This window comes from Ursus arctos, unplaced genomic scaffold, assembly GCF_023065955.2.
Source record: "Ursus arctos isolate Adak ecotype North America unplaced genomic scaffold, UrsArc2.0 scaffold_24, whole genome shotgun sequence".
In the NCBI taxonomy this organism is placed as follows: domain Eukaryota; kingdom Metazoa; phylum Chordata; class Mammalia; order Carnivora; family Ursidae; genus Ursus; species Ursus arctos.
Window position 1 is genome coordinate 19173169 of NW_026622919.1, and position 17182 is coordinate 19190350.

Genomic DNA, 17182 nt, shown 5'->3' on the forward strand with positions numbered 1-17182 from the left:
TCTGGCTCTGAGCGCACGGCTTCAGAGTGGAGGCTGGGTCAGGCTGGGTGAGTGGCCAACAGACCTCACAAGACTTCCAACATGGGAGAAGCAAAAACTACAGACCGTGGGCACAGCACAGGACAGTTGATTGTTTTTTTCTTTAATATATAAACTGATAATTAAAAAATTAGAGTAATATATAGAGTTTCTCTAGAGAGAGACTTTGCAACAAAAAATATATATAAAGAATATGACCTCCTGGGCAAACGAAGCAGCATCTCTGAGCGGAGGAAAGAGGACTCCTCATGCACTGGAGAGGGGGCCAAGCCTTTGGACAGGCACCAAGGCTATTGCATATCTTGGAAGAGGGAGGAAGAATAGAGGGCTAGCTAGTCAGTGTGTCTGCATTATTCTCTCTACATTGCAAGTTTTTTTTTATGGCTTTGGCTAAAGCGTGTGAAGCAGCGGAGGTGCTAAGGTGCTAAAAGCGAGGCCTCTTGGTCTCTGGAAAAAACAAAAAAGAGAGGGTGGGGAACAGCAGTGAAGCCTTCCCTAACCCCCAACTGAGTGGAAGCAGATGGAAGACGTTCTGCAGGGCAGAGGGGAGGCTAGGGGATATGATTTAGCAGCCTCCTCCCCCCATGCCCTGTGCATCCCTGCAATCCCACACATCTGTCCCTGCTGAGATTGAATATTTGAAGGGAAGCAGTTAATCTCCCTTGCACTCTGTTGTTAATCCCTGGCAGCAGCTGGGACAGGGATGGCAGAGAGGGCCTCTCTGAACCCCATGGAGCTTCTCCTTTGGGGCAGGCAAACAACCAGGAGCCTGGGGAAATGGGGACAGGGAGGGCGTTGGTGTAGGCAGTGAGGTCGGCCACTCCTTTTGGTCCCATCTGTAGCTCTGCCCACCGAACTTGGCAGGAGGGGCATCCTCTGGATGAGCAGAACCAGCTAAGAGGAGCCAAATGTCCCTGACGGGGTGGGGAGAGGTGGGACCTGGGGGATTCAGAGGAGATGGACTTGGTCCCTAAAGCCCTTCTCCTGATTCATTCAGACCTGGACTCCTCCAGGATCTGGGGGAGATTTTGGTCCCGGGGGCCAGGGGCTGGGGCAGGGGCTGGGGCAGGGGCTGGGGCTGGGGCTGGGGTGGAGGCTGGGGTTGGGGCCGGGACCTGGGCAGCGCCTGAAGTAGGTAGGGGAGGTTTGCTGCCAGGATGGTAATCGTGGGTGGCCTTGGGCTCATTGGTGTGGTAGGAGCCCTTGTAGCGATGATTTTGCAGATAGAAGAGCACCAACATCCCCACTAGCCCCAGCAGCAGGAAGGCCACCAAAACTGAAAGGGAAAAAAGGAACAATTCAGGGCCGATCTTGGGGGTTTCTCCTGCGTACAGACACACGTGTATGCTTTCGACCAAAAGTGTATGTGGATGACTGTCCGCAGTTCGAGCATGTCGAGCCATTCCCAAGGGTCCGGCAGGTCTGAATTCCCAGCTTAACCCGTGCTGTCTTCGATTCCTAGTATTCTCTTTCCACATCCCTGGAGTTACCCATTTCTTACCTCTCTAGAAGTTACTAGAACCCCCTTTCCTCATCCCTTAGCTATAGCCCCATTTTTTCATTTCAGTTAAAAGTCCACAGCATCCTCAATTCTCAACTACCGTCAGCAAAGCCTAGCTCATCCGTGCGTGCACCCCCACGCGCCTAGTGCCTTCGCCCCGCTCAGCCCTGGGGCTCCAGGGCAGGGAGGGAATGCTCACAGAGGGTAGAATTAGGTCAGGGTCGTGATCATGCTACTCACAGCCTAAAAGTATGGCAACCCATCCCTCGTCGTGGTAGTACGGGAAGTCTGAAGAGGAGAAAGCGCCAGTCAGGAGAAGCCTCCTCCGTGGCAAGAATCGTTTCCCTTCCCTGTCGACCCTCCCCCTTCAGTGTGTCCCCTGGACCTACCTGGGGGCAGGTACCAGGGATCCAGCTCAGGCGGCACCTCTGCGACCAGACGTGGCATGGCTCCGCAGTTCGATTCAGACAGTTCTCCCTGAACTCGAAGGGCCTCGGCGAGCTCCGCGGTCATGGGTCGAGGGGTCCGGAAGTGGGTCTTGAGGGGAGCCACGTTGTTGAACCGAACACCAGACAGGCAGCCCGAGAAGCCCGGTGTGTTGTAGCGCTGGATCTCTGGGTCGATCACCCCCGTCTCTGAGGGAGAGGCAGGCCCAGAGAGAGAGGGGCTGGGACCACCCGACCTGGCCCCGCTCACTGTCCGCGGGTTTCCTGCCCCTCGTTTCACCACCTTCACAGCCGGTCCCAGTTCCCTCGCTCCTCTGGGCTCCAGGGACTTCACCCACAGCCCTCCCCGCACCCCAAACGCACCAGCACCCGCAACTCACCCATAACACGCCCTAGATACAAGGCCTTGGGTGAGTCCAGCTGGCTGTCCACCAGCAGCGAGAACTTCTGTTCTGTGAGCGGGAAGTAGTCCACCTGCGGGGAGGGGAGAGGCGCTGAGGGAGGCAGGACCCGAGGCCAGGGCGAAGCCAAGACCCTGCAGGAACTCCCGTGCCGTCCAGGCAGCTGGGGAGCCCTCGCTCAGTCCTAGGGGGACAGCCCCTAGGCCCGGATGAAGGGTTCCGTATGAAAAACCCAACAGCCACCCGTGGTTAGATTTTGTGGACGGCCACGTGCCTGCCCGAGCCCCTGCACTGCCCTCCAACAGACGTAAGCACGCCCGCCTCCCCGAACGGCCTCCCGGAGCCGTCGTGAGGCTCACAGAAGGTAACACACACGAAAATCCTCTGTAAATTGGGATGCGCTCTACTCATGCTAACACCTTCCCCGGGGGCCACAACCTGGCTGCGATCTGAGCGGCTTCACCCCCCTCGTGCCCGTCCCTCCACGCGCACCTGGATGAAGAGGTTGCGGTAGACCCGGGTGATGTTGACGCTGTGGGGCTGGCCGTCGGTGACTGGCCTCGTGGTCAGCTGGTACACGTAGGGGCTGGTGCCCAGCTGGTACCGCAGCTGCAGCGTCCCTGTGGGAGGGGCAGGAGAAAGGGGGGCTCCTCTCGGCTCCCACAACCCTCCTCTTCGGAGCGCGCTCGGGGCCTTGTATCAGCGAACCAGGAGTTCGGAAGGTGAAGGGCGCCTGGCAGGAAGCTGGAGTCGCGCGGCCTGTGGGACCCTACCGTCTTCCTTGATGAGCACGGCCATGTAGTCCCGCACGAAGGAGCTGACGTAGAGCAGGACGGCGGGGGCGGAGTCCGTGCTGAAGCTGAAGGACACCTCCTCTCCCGTGACGTTGTACACCGGCCCGCGGTAGCCGGGCACCGGCCGGCCAGGCCGGGGGTATTCGGGCAGATGGTACCCGGGCCCGTGGTAGCCAGGCACGTAGCCCGGAGTGTCGTAGCCGGGGATGTAGCCCGGCTCGTAGCCCGGCACTGGCCGGCTCAGCATGTGCGAGAACTCCCGGGCCGCCGAGCGCAGCGCGGACTGCAGGTTGTAGCGCATCCAGCTGCCGGCCTCGAAGAATCCGCCGATATCTGCAGGCAGAGGGAGGGAGGTCAGGGCCGCCGCTCCCGGATTGCGACGCTGTATGTCGTCCACGGGCCGCCGGGGACCTTGCCCTCGGGTTCTGCTGCTATCGCAGCATACCTCCATTCACCGTTAGGTCCCCTTTGTCACAGAATGAAATCTTCAAACCGTGAGAAATGGAAAAGATCATCCAGTACAACCCGTGCCTTTTACAGATGGGGAGACGGAGGCACGGGAATGGCTAGCGACTGCCACAAGGATACGCAGTATGCGGAGAGCCAAGATTAGAATCGAGGTATCACGGGGGCGCCTGGCTGGCTCAGTCGGTTAAGCGTCTGCCTTCGGCTCAGGTCATGATCCCGGGGTCCTGGGATCGAGCCCTGCATCGGGCTCCCTGCTTCTTCCTCTGCCCCTCCCCCTGCTCGTGCACGCGCTCTCTCTCTTTCTCTCTCTCTCAAATAAATAAAACCTTCAAAAAAAAAGAAAAAAAAGGAATCGAAGCATCGTGATGCCCTCTGGTACACTCGCCACTGCTCACACTTCCAAACCAAGGCCAGGGGTCCTCTGCTGGTCCCCGAGTCCCTGCATCTCCCTGCTCCTGCAGACTTCTCACACCGTTAACCTACCTGCGCGCGCATCCTCCTAGGCCAGCCTTAGGAAGGATGCAGTCTGGGTTCATGTGCAGAATCTTGCTACGGCGAATGTCAAGGCTTGCCTTAACCAAGAACCAGGCTGAAGACATGTTTTAGGAGCTCAGCGGTTATCAACTAGGAAATGGCATAGGAGGGCATCGAGCCGCCTGAGACAGGCATGCTTGCAAGGGGGGTAACCTGTGACATCTTGGTGACAGTGGGAAGATGGGGAAGTTATTTGCCGGCTGCTTTGAGTTCTTTTAGGACCAGCCAGCTTCACCATGCCTTCCCCCCCCCACCCCCCACTTTATGACTTGGAGTCACCCGGCTTCTTCAGCTGCCAGACGGCGCCGCCCCAGAGCTCAGGAACCCAGGGACAACTCTAGTTGTCTCTGGGGCTAACTCTGCACCCTCTGTCCTACCCTTGCCCTCCCTACACCCCACTGCGCCCTGTGGCTCCCGGGCCTCCCGTAAGCAGCTGCACTGACCGTGGTTGCAGTATGGCCCATCAAAAGCCGTGAGGTCACAGTCGCACGTGTAATAGCTGTAGCGCTCCACACAGCGGCCTCCGTGGGAGCAGGGGAAACGGGGGTGGGCGCAATGGCCTGTGCAGTTGGGGGAGGTACCCTCCGAGGCGTTGGCGCGGCCTTCCAGGTTCAGAGTCACTCCATTCAGACGCATCGCCCTCAAGCAACCCACGAAGGGGCGCCTCTTAAGCTCTGCGGATCCTGGGAAGGGCGGGCAGGTCAAGGAATGGGTGTAGAGCCGGAGACAGGGATGAGTATTGGGGTTGGGAAGGGAGCCAAGGGGAATGAACTCATGGAATAAAATCCATGGCCTAGAGGGGAGAGGTGAGCTCTTGGCCCACTCTGCAGCAGAGGGCATCGGGACCTCAGACACGGGGCTCCTGGAAGCAGGGAGCGCTGCGGTGAGAGGGCGGGAAGGAGCAAGAGGCCTCAGACCCGGTGCACGGTTGCCGCTCACCGACATAAAGAGGCTGGTCGTACTCCAGCCAGATGTAGGTCTGCAGGGGCATGGGCCGCAGCACCCAGGGCCGGTGGTCCACACGGAGCCGGGCCTGCTTCACGTTGATTTCCGCCCGGACCAGGTGCCACTCATCGTCGTTGAATTCAAAGTCATCCGAGTGCACCGTCAGGTTCTCATCCCCATTCCCCACATCGAAGGCAAAGACCACGTCCCGAGATGCTGGACAACACAGCGGGTGGGGAGAAAGGACTCAGACCTCACGGACCGCTCCCCCATACCACCTCTCTTCCTCACTCCTTGGAGCTCCTTGAATGTCCCTCCAGTTTGTCCGCAGCCTGGGACAAAACCCATAAACTCCTCAAAACCTTACGCTCCTGGTCTCTTCAGGAGATTTGCAGATCTCTGAAGCAGTTTCCCAGCCCCACTTCTGAGGTTAGAAGCATAGCTAGTCAGGTGGAAAACACCTCGGGGGTCCAGCTGCCTTATTCCCACGTGAGGGGCCTATGGCCCAGAGTAAGTACCCAAGTTCACAAAGCCAGCTACCAAGACAGAGCTGGGTCTAGAACCCACCGTTACCTAAAGCCCTTCCCATGCTGGCATCTGCCCCTGTCCCTTCCCCCAGCCTCTGCCTACCCCACCTCCCCCAGAGATCTCCATCTAGCCCATGTCCCCTCCCAGCATCTGCCCGCTCACTGTTGAGTTCCACCCGCACGTAAGGTCGGCGCCACTGGCAGTAGGGGCCCCCCATATTCTCTAGGAAGACTCCCGAGGGAGCCGAGGTCCTGAAGTAGAAGGAGACATCAAGGCTGTGGTTGGCACGGATGGGGGGGAAGCGTAGGGCAGCCCCAGTGTGGAAGGAGATGGTGTTCCAGGAATTTCCTGCAAAACCAGGAGAGCCTTGTCAGGGAGGTTGGAGGGTGGAGAAGTAAGGGAGCTCCCGGTGGGGTGGGGGAAGACAGGGCAAGGGGGAGAGCTAGGGGTAGCCATGGGGAGAGGAAGGGGTCTAACGAAAGAGAATAAGGTGCAGGGGAACAACACAGAGGGGTCCCATCCCAGGAGGAGCTGGGTGTCTGGCAGGATGTCCTAGAGACCCGCAGCGGGTCAGGTGGCCTAAATTTTGCAAACTGGAGAGCCAACCCTGGGAGGGCACACAAAAGGGGTCTGCCACTCACGATCGCCATAGCAGCGCAGAGGCCTCAGGAAGAACTGGGCCTCAGAATTGGAGCGGTTCGTATCCCCCACCACCACCTGAGTGACGGGCAAATGGTCCACGAAGGTCAGCAGCCCCTTGTCGGTTCTCCTGTGGGGGGCAGGATGCAATGGCTCAGCTCCTGCCGCTCCGCTGCCCCTGGAATCCTGAACGCCCTGTCCCTGCGCCCCTCACCACTGGGGCTGGTCGGCGTCACAGTTACAGTGCAGAGCGGGGTCCACGCAGCTCCGGTCCAGACCACAGGCGCAGCGCTGGATCCCAGGCTGCGAGCCTCCCCAGTAGAAGTGCTGTTCCTCATTTCGGCCGATCCAGAAGCTGTAGGGGTAGCCTCCTGGGGAAGACGTGTAGGCAGTTTCCAGGCCCCATCCCTCCAATAGCCCCTGGGCTCCACTCTCCCCTGTCCAACCAGCCCAGATCCTGGCTCGAAGGTTCAAGAGCTCCAGCTGAAACCCCTGGTTCCTTCCTCCCAAGCACCTCCCAAGCCTCCCCCCCGCCCAGCTCCGCGCCTCGCCCTCTGCGCCCCAGGCCCTCACCAGCGGTGTTGAGCAGCCGGGAATTGTAGCAGGAGAACTCAATCCACTGTTCGCAGTGCTGGGAAGCATTGGCCAGGGCACTGACTTCCTCCCAGGAGGCATTCCAGTACTGGATGGCCCCCAGGAATGGCCGCTCCATGCTGGACCCTGTCACCCGAGTTGTCCACAGCCTGTCATGCCGCACAACTGTCCATGCTCGGTTCTCTGGGGGAGTGAAGGGACAGAGCTTGGGCTCGAGATGGGGATTCTTTACCATTTCCCTGCCCACCTCCACCAGCACTGCTGCTCCTCAGAGCCAATAAATGTGGCCAGCAGCTCCGTTCCAGCCCAGCTCTGGGCCCTCGACATTTGTAGGCTGGAGATGTGACAGCTGGCCTGGATCAGGAAGCTGGAATTTATCTGCAAGGCTAGATTACAAATTCCTGAGTGTCCCCTTTCCCCTCTGCCATCCTTTACCCCCTACCCCAGTTTAATCTTGCTGGGCCCCTGTCTCCCCTTCAATCCCCTGTTTCCCCCACACCCCCTCACAACCTTGTCAGCTGCCCCTTCACCGCCCATCAGAGCCACTTACCTCGGATATCACAGTACACTACAAATGGCTTCAGGGGGCCACTGCCATCAGGATCAATGGTGAAGTTTCCAGAAGTTTTCCCACTGAGCCGATAAGCCTCGCAAGATTCCTTATACAGAGCTGGTAGGTCGTGGGGTAGGGAAAGAGCAGTTATGGGGTCAGAGGCCTAGGAGGGCCAGTCCTACCAGCTCTAGCAGCCTCGTGATCCCCAGCAACCTCCTGGCCTCCCTTGCCCCTGAGTGGTCCCCATCCCCCAGCTGGCTTACGTTGGTGACAGGTCTCCCCCTTGTAGCCTGTCAGTTCACAATAGCAGATGAAGTCATCCCAGGACTGGTAGCAGCGTCCATCATGCTCACACATGTTAGGGCTACACCTAGGGAAGGCGGTCAGCACCAAGAGAAGGCGCCTTACTGTGAGCGTGAGCATGGGGTCTGCTCCCTACAAGCTTCACTTCTGGCTCCTGAGAACACCAGAACCCAACATAACTAGCCAGGTACAAGCCTAAGTGCTGGCACATTAGGCAGGCCTCAGGGCTCACGGACTACTGTTTACCTGCCCCTTCCCCCTCCCCCCTAGAAGGAAACCCTCTAGGACCAAGAACAGATGCTTCATTTCCATTCTGAGCATGTGTCACCTTAACGGAAGAACTAGGTAAAGAAGGACAAGAGGATAAGACAAGAGGTCAAGGAGGAATCATCTCCAGGTGGGAGACTGAGGAGCTGGGACCAGGAGAAGGGAGATTATGAGAAAGCCCACTCCCATTGGGAGACCACCGAACAGGGCTTTGGAGGGGTCACCTCTTGCAGGGAGAGGGGCTTCTGGATACCTATCAGTGATGCCACATGTGTCAAAGAGGACCTCAGCATAGTATCCAAGCCGCCGGCCCTCCACCAGAGTCAGGTTGACCAGTTGACCATCCACCTTGAGCAGCTCCATGCAGCCATGGAACGCCGTCTGGTTGGAGTGGCAGCCCGATCGACTGGCTGGTTTGGGACAACCTGGAGCAACCACCCCTGTGAGGCCCTCCCCAGGGGAGACCCCAGAGACCCTCCCCCAGGGAGATGCCAAAGGAAAGTCAGACAGGGGGCCCAGAGACAATGGCAATGACCTTCCAGTCTCCAAGGCTCCAGAGGGGAGAGAGGGATTTATCCCTACAAAACTCTCCAGGTAGCCTCATCTGAGGGGACTTGGGTGGTGCCTTCCCACCCAGAGACAGGGGTCTGGCCAGGTTGGCTCCACTTACCCCCAAAGAAGTATGAGGTGCCAGTGCGGATCAGCAGGGGGTATGAGACCCTGACCTCTGCCCCCTCCACGTCATCAATGCTGATGACTGCATGGTTCTCCTGGGCTGCAAAATTCACCTCGTGCCAAAAGCCATCATTCAGGCGGTACCCTGGACAGGAAAAAAGGATGGTGTGGGTGTGGGAAGTACCACATTCTGAGAGAAGGGTGTCTTAAGCAGGAAAGCAGCAACCTCACTCTGTGCTTATGTGCCCTCCATTACACTATATAAATATATATGTAATGTATATAAAATATATAATATGTTAAAAAATATATGTTAAATATATAAATAATATATAATATGTATTAAATGTATATATTAAAGATTTATTTATCTGAGACAGAGAGAAGATAGTGGAGAGTGCCCATGGAGGGGGCTGAGGGAGAGGGAGAAAGACAATCTCAAGCGGACTCCCCTCTGAGTGCGGAGCTCCCCAAGGGGGGCGATCTCATCACCCTGAGATCACGACCTGAGCGGAAAGCAAGAGTCACTGCTTAGCCCACTGAGCCGCCCAGGCACCGCCCCCTCCGTTACACTTATCACCCTGAGCGGCGTCTCTGACTGTCCGTCTTCACCAGCCCCAACAGCTGAGGCAGTCTGAGTCACACGCACCTCTGGAGCCCCCTGGAGCTAGCGGGTACCAGGACTCCTCAGGCTTCCCGGCTCTCCCAGCACCCCCTAGGCTCTCCGATCTGCCTCCCCGCCCCCATCTACTCCCCCCTTTTCCCCGCGCCCGGGGTCGCCCGCCTGCTCCCTCCCCTGCCTCAGCCCTCTCCAGTGCCGAGGGCCTCGGGGCAGGCCCACACCCGCTCCTCCCCTGCGCTCTCTGGCCCCCTGGCGCCTGCCCCCGCTCTCCCCCGCTCACCCGCAGCGAACTGAAGCTTCTTCCGGCCGGTCTGCGCGATGGACACGTTGACCTGCCCTTCGCTGAGCATCAGCTCCACGTGGCCCAGCCCGTCCCCCAGGCGGGAGAAGAGTAGCAGCCCCGTGAGGTCCCAGGTGCGGAAGCGAAAGGAGACGGCGAAGCGGCCTCGGCGCGGGAAGCCAGGCACTTGCACGAAGTTGTGAGGCCCTCCGAAGTTGACGGGGTGAGGGACCGGGTCCAGGCAACGGAAGGCCACCTTACCCTGCGGACGAAAGTAAGGCTCCGTCAGCCCCCGAGAGAATGACTGTGCCGCCTGCCTCCGCGGGGAATTCACTTTCCATACCCGTCTAAGACCCCCCCACACACACGGCCCTCCGTCGGGGTGTGTGCCGGGGAGGGGGTAAGACCTCCCACTCGGGCCATTCCCACACCCACAGACATAACCAGCTGTGGAGGGGGTCTCCAACCAAGTCGCCCTGGGGGACTCTGCAGGCTCTCGCTGCTAGACTCCGTCTCCAGGGCGACCGGCTCCTTCCCTTCCTCCCAGCCCGGAGAGGCAGCTTCAAGCACTAAAATACTCGCTGCAGAGGTGGGGTGGGGTGGGGTGGGGTGGGGGGTGGGGACCACACCAAAACAGACCTGGGTTCAAGACCGACTCAACCACTGTACAAGTCCGTCATCCCCGGCCAAGCCACTCCGGCCGGGTCTCTGCACCTGATTTTCCTCGAGCATTAATTGAGGATGTGGTTAGACCAGACCACAGCTTCTTAACTGAGGGTTAGGGAGGGGTGGCCTTTGCACCTCCTGTGAGTCCGTGATGCACCCCCCCCCCCCAGCTTGAGCATTTGGCTGGGGAGAGAGGGATCCTCAGCTTTTATCTGATTCTCTTTGCTTTCCAAGCAGCTTTGATGTCCCGCCCTCCCTGATCCCCCAGCCCACTGGCCTCGAAGGTAATCCTCGAATGGCGCCGCACGGCCAGGTCTGCGATGTTGACTCGGTTGAAGATTATGTTCTCCATGCAGCCGCGGAAATTATGCCGATAGGCAAGGTTCTTCTGCGCAGGGCCCACCAGACCCCCAATGTACATCTGCGGGCGGGGTGGGAGGGTTAGGTTCCCTGGGTGCCAGAACGCGCATGCGCACCTTTCTGGCTCCTCCACCCCACGCTTTCCCAGGCTCCTGGCCTGGCTTTATAAAATTTCCCCAGTATTGGTATTAAAGCTGGAAGCTCGCTGGGCCTCCCCAGGCTTGGGTGCTAGCCCTGACTCCGCCACACAGCGAGTGGCTGCATGCCCTTGGGTAAGTCAATTAACCTGTCTGGGATTCTTCATTTGCAGATCAGGGCCACAGAGTCGGGCAATCCAACGGGGCAATTTTCTCATCTTGTTCCATCCCCAAACCCAGATTTCCAGATCCCATGTCAGTTGTTCTGGGGGTGGTGCCCAGGAAATCTGCCTGCTAACAGCAATCACAGCCACAACAACCCAGGCCTGTGAGCTACACGTTTGCCAAGAGCTGCTAGGATCTTCAGGAACTGGAAAGCATGGTAGAGAAAAGCACTGTCCCCCATCGACCCACCCAGCACCCCAACTTGACTAAATGAATCACTCTGCTCACCTCGTTGTCCAGGTTCAGCCTCTCGAAGTCACCGTTGAGCACAAAGCGCTGCACGTAGCCGTCCAGGGTGAGGTTTGCCTCCCGGCCAAATCGGTCCACACGGACATAATGCCAGTGCTGGTCGTTGAGGACGCCACCAGCGCTCACACTGGTGTGACCGGGCCTGGGCTGGATGGGGCTGCTGCCTGAGGGGACGGAGAAGCAGGGTCAGACCTGCAACCTGCAGAGCCCCAGAGAGGCCTAGCCCCCAGGTGCAGCAGCAGCCAGGAGCACTGAGAAGGGTTGGCACAGGGCCCGGGGCAGCCTGGGACTGTGGGCATATAGAGATTGGATGTCTTCAGCTGGGGGTGGAGAGGTGGCCACTGGCGAGTATGGGACTTACGGTAAATCATTTAACCTGTTTCCCAATAGCTGCTTCTACCTCATCATAAGGATGTTATGACAAGCTAATGAGATACAAAATAACAACTCTTTGGCTTTATATGTATATGTACGGGTAGTATATATAAGGTTTCTACAATGAGGAAACAGACTGGAGCAGTGTCTTGTCCAAGGACACACCACTGGTAGGTGGAGCTGAGACTGGCATCCAGATCTCCTGACTCGGAGTCCAGTGTTTTGCGAGCACCAAACTGTGCAGGAGGAAGGCAGATTGGCCCAAACAGAAAGGAAGGGCAAGATCGGGAGTGGGCGCGGCTTCGCGGAGGCTGCGAAGCGAGGGGCGTGGCGGCAGAACCGCCGGGGTCGCACCCCCCCGTAGCTGAGCTCACCCAGGCTCATGTGCAGCAGCAAGTGCGCCCCCTGCAGCTCCAGGGTCACGTAGTCGCCCTGGACGCCCTCGGCGTGCAGCAGGAGCCCGTCCTTCTCTTCGGTCTTGAAGCTGAAGGCGAACACGTCCCACAGGCTTCGGCTGACCCCTCGCGGGAAGCGGTACGAGATGGCATCATCGCCGTCGAAATAGAGCACGTCGGACTCTGCGCGAGGGACAGTAGGTGGGCCGAGCACCGGGAAGACTGTCCCCCGAAGCCCCCCCGCCACGCCCTCCGCGCTCTTACTGTAAGGGCAGCCGTAGATGCCGAGCCTCAGGCCGATCTTGCCGCGCGGGTTCCAAGCCAGTGGCACGATGCGGATGTAGCGCGCGGTGAAGTGGTAGTGCAAGTCGTGGCGCACTATCGCCGACTCGTTCACGTTACCGAAGAAGGTCTGAGGGGGAAGGGCAGGGGAGAGACCAGGTCCCCACCTTCTGCTTCGTTTCTCTACAGCCTCCCAGCCAATATCCACTTCCAGAAAGCAAACTCTCCTTAATCCCCTGGGCCCTCATGGCTTTAGAAAAATAGGTGCCCTCTCCTGCCACCCTATTATTTCCTCAAAGCTCAACTCAGATGTCACCTCCTTCAAGAAGCTCTCCCAGATTTGATCCTAAAGTATGGTAAACGCTGTCATCTGAGAAAGTCTTGCACACATGGTGAGCAGACCGTCCCTGTGGACTGAATCCCCAGATTGGAAGTCACTGCTCCTCAGGTGTGTCCCCACGACCAAGCTAGTGCCCAGCCCAGGTTGCAGCACTGAGAGGTTCTCCAAGTGTGTGCACAGGGGGCCTGGAATACCGCATTGTGCCCTCGCTGGTAGAATGGCGTCCAGCTGTCCACTCGGTCCCCGTAGAGCAGCATGTAGCGTGTGACCCAATCCCACGAGTTAAACGAGCCCTGGGTGGCCACAGCTCGGATGCGGTGCTTCTTCATTAGGTCGATCTGGAGCCAGGGATTCGGGTCCCCAGTTCGGGGAGACCATCCGCTTATGCCTATAGAAGAGGCAAGGGCTTTTTCCACCGGCTCTCCCGTTATCCCTAACCCTCCAGAGTTCCGACCACACCTTGGGGCGGTGCCTCGCTCACCGTGCAGCCGGGCAAAGCGGGGCGCAGTGAAGAGCCCATAGTAGGAGGAGGCCCCCAGGGAGCGTGCGTACAGAGGCCCGACCAGCTCCTCATCACAGCCGTCTGGGTTGGGGAAACAGACATTTTGGTGGTGCGGCCCCTCCCAGGTCCTTCCAAAGACCACACACATTGAGCTCCTCCTTCTCTGTTCCCCAGCAGCCACCCCAGCACTAACTTAAGCAACAGCTGCACACTCAGGGGAGTCTGCCTTCTCCTTCTGGGGGACCCCTAAGCCAGGCCTTCCCTAGCTCTGTGACTGCCCCGGTACCACCCCAGGCTTAGTACTCCCCCAAACACAACCCCAAACCTCAGCATCTTTCAGAACCCCAGTCAGCCCAAGGTACCCATCCGGCCCCAGCCTTATCATCAATCCCACTCATCAGCACCCCCAACCCTCACCAACCCCAAATCTAGGCCTTGGTCCCAAACCCCGCCAGTCATACCAGCATCACCAGCTCCACGATCAACCTTAGCATCGATCAGGGTCACCAGCTCCTGCTTGGATCCCAGCCTCAAAATCCAGCCCCAGCCCCAAACCCTAGACCCTGGGCCAGCTCCAAGCCCAGCCCCAGATGCTGGCAAAACCTTAACCCCAGGTGGGATCACCAGTACCACCCTTATCCCCAACCCTCAAGCCCAGGCACCAGCTCCCGCTTGGATCTCCGTCCCAAATCCCTGCCCGGGGCCGGCTGGATCCTCGGCTCCTCGGAGCCCAGCACCGGCCCGGGAGCGCGCGCCAGCCTCGGAGCTGCATTGCGGAGCGCGGGGGAGAGGCAGGGAAGGATGGGAACGAGCAAGCGCGCGCCGGCCGGGGAAGGGACCCGCGACCACCTAGCCGCAATGCGGCTGGACCCGCCCTGCAGGCACTGGACTCCCCGGCCCCACCCTGCTGCACCTGAGCCCGGCACTCACAGTAGCCCCAGCCCCAGGCTCCTGAGACCGCGGCGAGCAGGATGCAGAGAAGCCGAAGACACATGGTGCAGGGCTGACGGGTCTCGGCGGCCGCCTCCCAGTGCCCGGCTCCGTCTAGGGCTCCAGGTCCAGCTCGGGCTCTCAGGTCTCCTCCTGGGGTTCGCAGCGGATCGTTGTCTCTCCTCCTAACCCACCCCTCCCTCTATCCTCTCACTCCCCCAACCCTTCTCCCTTCTCTCTCTCTCTCTCTCTCTCTCTCGTTCTAGGTTCTCCGCTGCTCGCTCTCTCCTTCCCACCCTCTCTCCTCTCACCTCCCCCCTTCCCCAGCCTCTCTCTCCCGGCACGCGCAGCTTTCCCGGACCCCGCGCAAGCGCGCGCCTCAGCCCTGCTGCGAAAGGGCGGGGGTAGAGAGCCTCCAGCCGCCGGGAAATACCCTGAATAACCCGAGGCTGGCAGGGACTGTGGCCGCAGGGGTGGGGGAAGGAAGGCTAAGGCCAGTGGAGAGGTCCCCAAAAATCCAAGAAAAGCGGGGGGTTGGTACCTGGAGATGGAGAGAGCAAGTAAAACAATCTAACATTTTCTGAAGGCAAATTATGCTTCAGGCACCTGTCCTAGGCACCCTCATAACCCTGTGAATTCGACATTTTTACTTTACTCCACTTTGCAGATGAGAAACCTGCGGCTCAAAGAGGTAAAATTACTCAAGATCACACAGGTAGCTAGCAAATGATATTCCCAAACCCATTCTTTTTCTACTGGCAGGGGAAAGAGGAAAAAAAAAATTAGGGGGTGGAATGGGAAAGTTAGGTAAAGGGAACCCACAGACCCTAATCCCCACCGCCCTCTTGGTCCCTCTCCCCGCCCCTTCCTTCCTGTCCCACTGGTTTAACTTCTCTCCCCAGTGGCTATACCTCAGAAACCTGTGTAGCCAGAGATGGGGACGGAGCCCGCAGAGCAGGTGGGAGTGAGGGCTGGGGGGAAGGGTTATAGAGAGGGAGGGTAGGCAAAGGGATGGGATTCTCCACCTGGTAACAAGCTTCTGCCATGCTTTGACCTATTCAGAATATCTGGAGCGCTCTGGGATCAGGGACCTCCCAGATAGACGGGGCTGGTGATGTGAGGCTGGGGTTGGGGGATGGGACTGGGCTGAGGGGAATAGAGAGCTGAACCTAGAGGTCCGAGGTTGAAACAGAGATCAGAAAACCTGAGCCCCAACCCTTGAGCACCCCCCCCCCCCGGCATAAGTAGTTCAGTGTACCTGTACTGGAGGTTAGAGGTGGGGTGGGGAGGGGGGGCCTCTCCACACCATGCCTGGAGTCCAGGGACGAGCTCGGAGGCAAAGCCTGCATGTGCGTGTCCTTCCAGGAGAGGGCGCTGCAAACAGACTGAAGCTCCAAGAGTTATTAAAATTAGAAACCTTGGCCTAAGGAGAGCACAGACGCTTCACATCCATTATCTTTCTTATTTCAAACAACTCTGCCACTTGGGGTGGTCAGGATTTCTAATCTCGACATTATATATTAGGCGACCAAGATCCAGAAAGGACAAGGTCCGCCAGGAAGCTGGATGCAGAGTCAGGAGGGCTGCAGTGGAAGCCAAGGCCCGTTGGAGGTTGTGTTAGGAAGAGTTTGGAGAAGAGTTTGTATCTTCTCCCTCTACACTGTTGTCACACAGCAGCTCCCAGCTTGGAAGTTATGTGTGGGAGGAGGAGGTGTGTGGGAAGATGTCTCATTAGGTCTCTCTCATTTTGACCTCCCCAGATCTCTAGGGGCGCCTACTCTGGGGAGGATGAGGAGGCATACTCGGTGGAGCCGTTGCCAGAGCTCTGCTACAAGGCGGATGTCCAGGCCTTCAGTAGGGCCTTCCAACCCAGTGTCTCCCTGGTAGTGGCTGCACTGGGTCTGGCTGGCAATGGCCTGGTCCTGGCCACCCACCTGGCAGCCCGACGTGCTGTCCGTTCGCCCACTTCTGCCCACCTGCTCCAGCTGGCCCTGGCCGACCTTCTACTGGCCCTAACCCTGCCCTTTGCCGCAGCCGGGGCTCTGCAGGGCTGGAGTCTGGGAAGTGCCACCTGCCGCGCCATCTCAGGCCTCTACTCAGCCTCCTTCCACGCCGGCTTCCTCTTCCTGGCCTGTATCAGCGCCGACCGCTACGTGGCCATCACGCGGGCCCTCCCCGCGGCACCGAGGCCCTCTGCTCCCGGCCGCGCGCACATGGTCTCGGCCATCGTGTGGCTGCTGTCGCTGCTTCTGGCGCTGCCTGCTCTCCTTTTCAGCCAGGACGGGCCGCGGGAAGGCCAGCGGCGCTGCCGTCTCGTCTTCCCCGAGGGCCTCACGCAGACGGTGAAGGGGGCAAGCGCCGTGGCGCAGGTGGCCCTGGGCTTCGCGCTGCCGCTGGGCGTCATGGCCGCCTGCTACGCGCTCCTGGGCCGCACGCTGCTGGCCGCCAGGGGGCCCGAGCGCCGGCGTGCGCTGCGCGTCGTTGTGGCCCTGGTGGCGGCCTTCGTGGTGCTGCAGCTGCCCTACAGTCTCGCCCTGCTACTGGATACGGCGGACCTACTGGCTGCCCGCGAGCGGAGCTGCCCTGCCAGCAAGCGCAAGGATCTGGCACTGCTGGTGACCGGAGGGTTGGCCCTGGCCCGCTGCGGCCTCAACCCCGTGCTCTACGCCTTTTTGGGCCTGCGCTTCCGCCAGGACCTGCGGAGGCTGCTGCGGGGTGGGAGCTGCAGCCCAGGGCCTCACCCCCGCGGCCGCTGCCCCCGCCGGCCCCGCCTCTCTTCCTGTTCGGCTCCCACTGAGACCCACAGTGTCTCCTCCTGGGACTACTAGGGCTGCGAAGCAAGGCGGGGAGGGCGGGATTCCAGGGAGGGTAGTGGGAAAGGGGAGAAGGTGGGGGAACACTGAGAAGGAGGTAGGGACCTAAAGGAATTGCTTCTGTACTTTGCCACATTAAATTGATAACATGGAAATGAGATGCAACCCAACAACTGTTACTATTTTTGAGTCACCGACTTGGAAGTGATTTGTAGCAGGGCAGAACCGGTGGGTTTCCCCTCCCCCTTCAACTCGCTTGGCTCTGAGTGGAAGGCGCTGAGAGTCTGGGTGGGGGTGCAGAGCTGCTTAGCCTGCTGAA

The 17182-nt window shown here is 59.3% G+C and overlaps 3 protein-coding genes across 8 annotated transcripts in view; 2 read left to right on the forward strand and 1 right to left on the reverse strand.

Annotated features, from left to right (window-relative positions):
* EZH1 (enhancer of zeste 1 polycomb repressive complex 2 subunit) overlaps positions 1-3997 on the forward strand; it is a 33901-nt gene extending 29904 nt beyond the window's left edge. For 3 of the 6 annotated variants that reach the window (XM_048224958.2, XM_057317904.1, XM_026512772.4), the window contains one exon: positions 3722-3997. In XM_048224958.2, the coding sequence (XP_048080915.1) occupies positions 3722-3794 (73 nt within the window). In that variant the 3' untranslated portion in view covers positions 3795-3997. Of the gene's footprint in view, positions 1-3658 lie in introns of all 6 variants that reach the window. The other 3 variants (XM_026512771.4, XM_057317902.1, XM_026512769.4) reach the window with 1 other exon arrangement.
* CNTNAP1 (contactin associated protein 1) lies at positions 122-14323 on the reverse strand. The gene is made up of 24 exons (XM_026512768.4): positions 14051-14323; positions 13100-13201; positions 12813-13006; positions 12261-12408; positions 11976-12179; positions 11206-11390; positions 10533-10676; positions 9590-9851; positions 8683-8832; positions 8266-8437; positions 7706-7812; positions 7440-7559; positions 6869-7072; positions 6510-6666; positions 6298-6425; positions 5819-6004; positions 5123-5344; positions 4627-4866; positions 3161-3514; positions 2880-3007; positions 2367-2460; positions 1930-2175; positions 1781-1828; positions 122-1315 (listed from the first exon to the last, which is right to left on the reverse strand). Exons 1-24 carry the CDS (start codon positions 14112-14114, stop codon positions 1029-1031), a joined length of 4146 nt encoding a protein of 1381 aa, XP_026368553.1. The 5' UTR covers positions 14115-14323; the 3' UTR covers positions 122-1028.
* A 661-nt stretch (positions 14324-14984) lies between these two features.
* Positions 14985-16918, forward strand: CCR10 (C-C motif chemokine receptor 10). Its single transcript, XM_026513229.2, has 2 exons — positions 14985-15008; positions 15811-16918. Exons 1-2 carry the CDS (start codon positions 14985-14987, stop codon positions 16876-16878), a joined length of 1092 nt encoding a protein of 363 aa, XP_026369014.2. The 3' UTR covers positions 16879-16918.
* The last annotated feature ends 264 nt before the right edge of the window (positions 16919-17182 follow it).

Bases quoted from the DNA above. Each gene is read 5' to 3' on its own strand.
- CNTNAP1 (XM_026512768.4), bottom strand. From the start codon at position 14,114: ATGTGTCTTCGGCTTCTCTGCATCCTGCTCGCCGCGGTCTCAGGAGCC. The intron at 6,426-6,509 runs GTGAGGGGCGCA...TGCCCCCCACAG, and splicing joins GACGCCGACCAGCCCCAGTG to GAGAACCGACAAGGGGCTGC. The intron at 5,345-5,818 runs GTGAGCGGGCAG...TGTGTTGTCCAG, and splicing joins CGTGCGGGTGGAACTCAACA to CATCTCGGGACGTGGTCTTT.
- CCR10 (XM_026513229.2), top strand. From the start codon at position 14,985: ATGGGGACGGAGCCCGCAGAGCAG. The intron at 15,009-15,810 runs GTGGGAGTGAGG...TGACCTCCCCAG, and splicing joins GGACGGAGCCCGCAGAGCAG to ATCTCTAGGGGCGCCTACTC.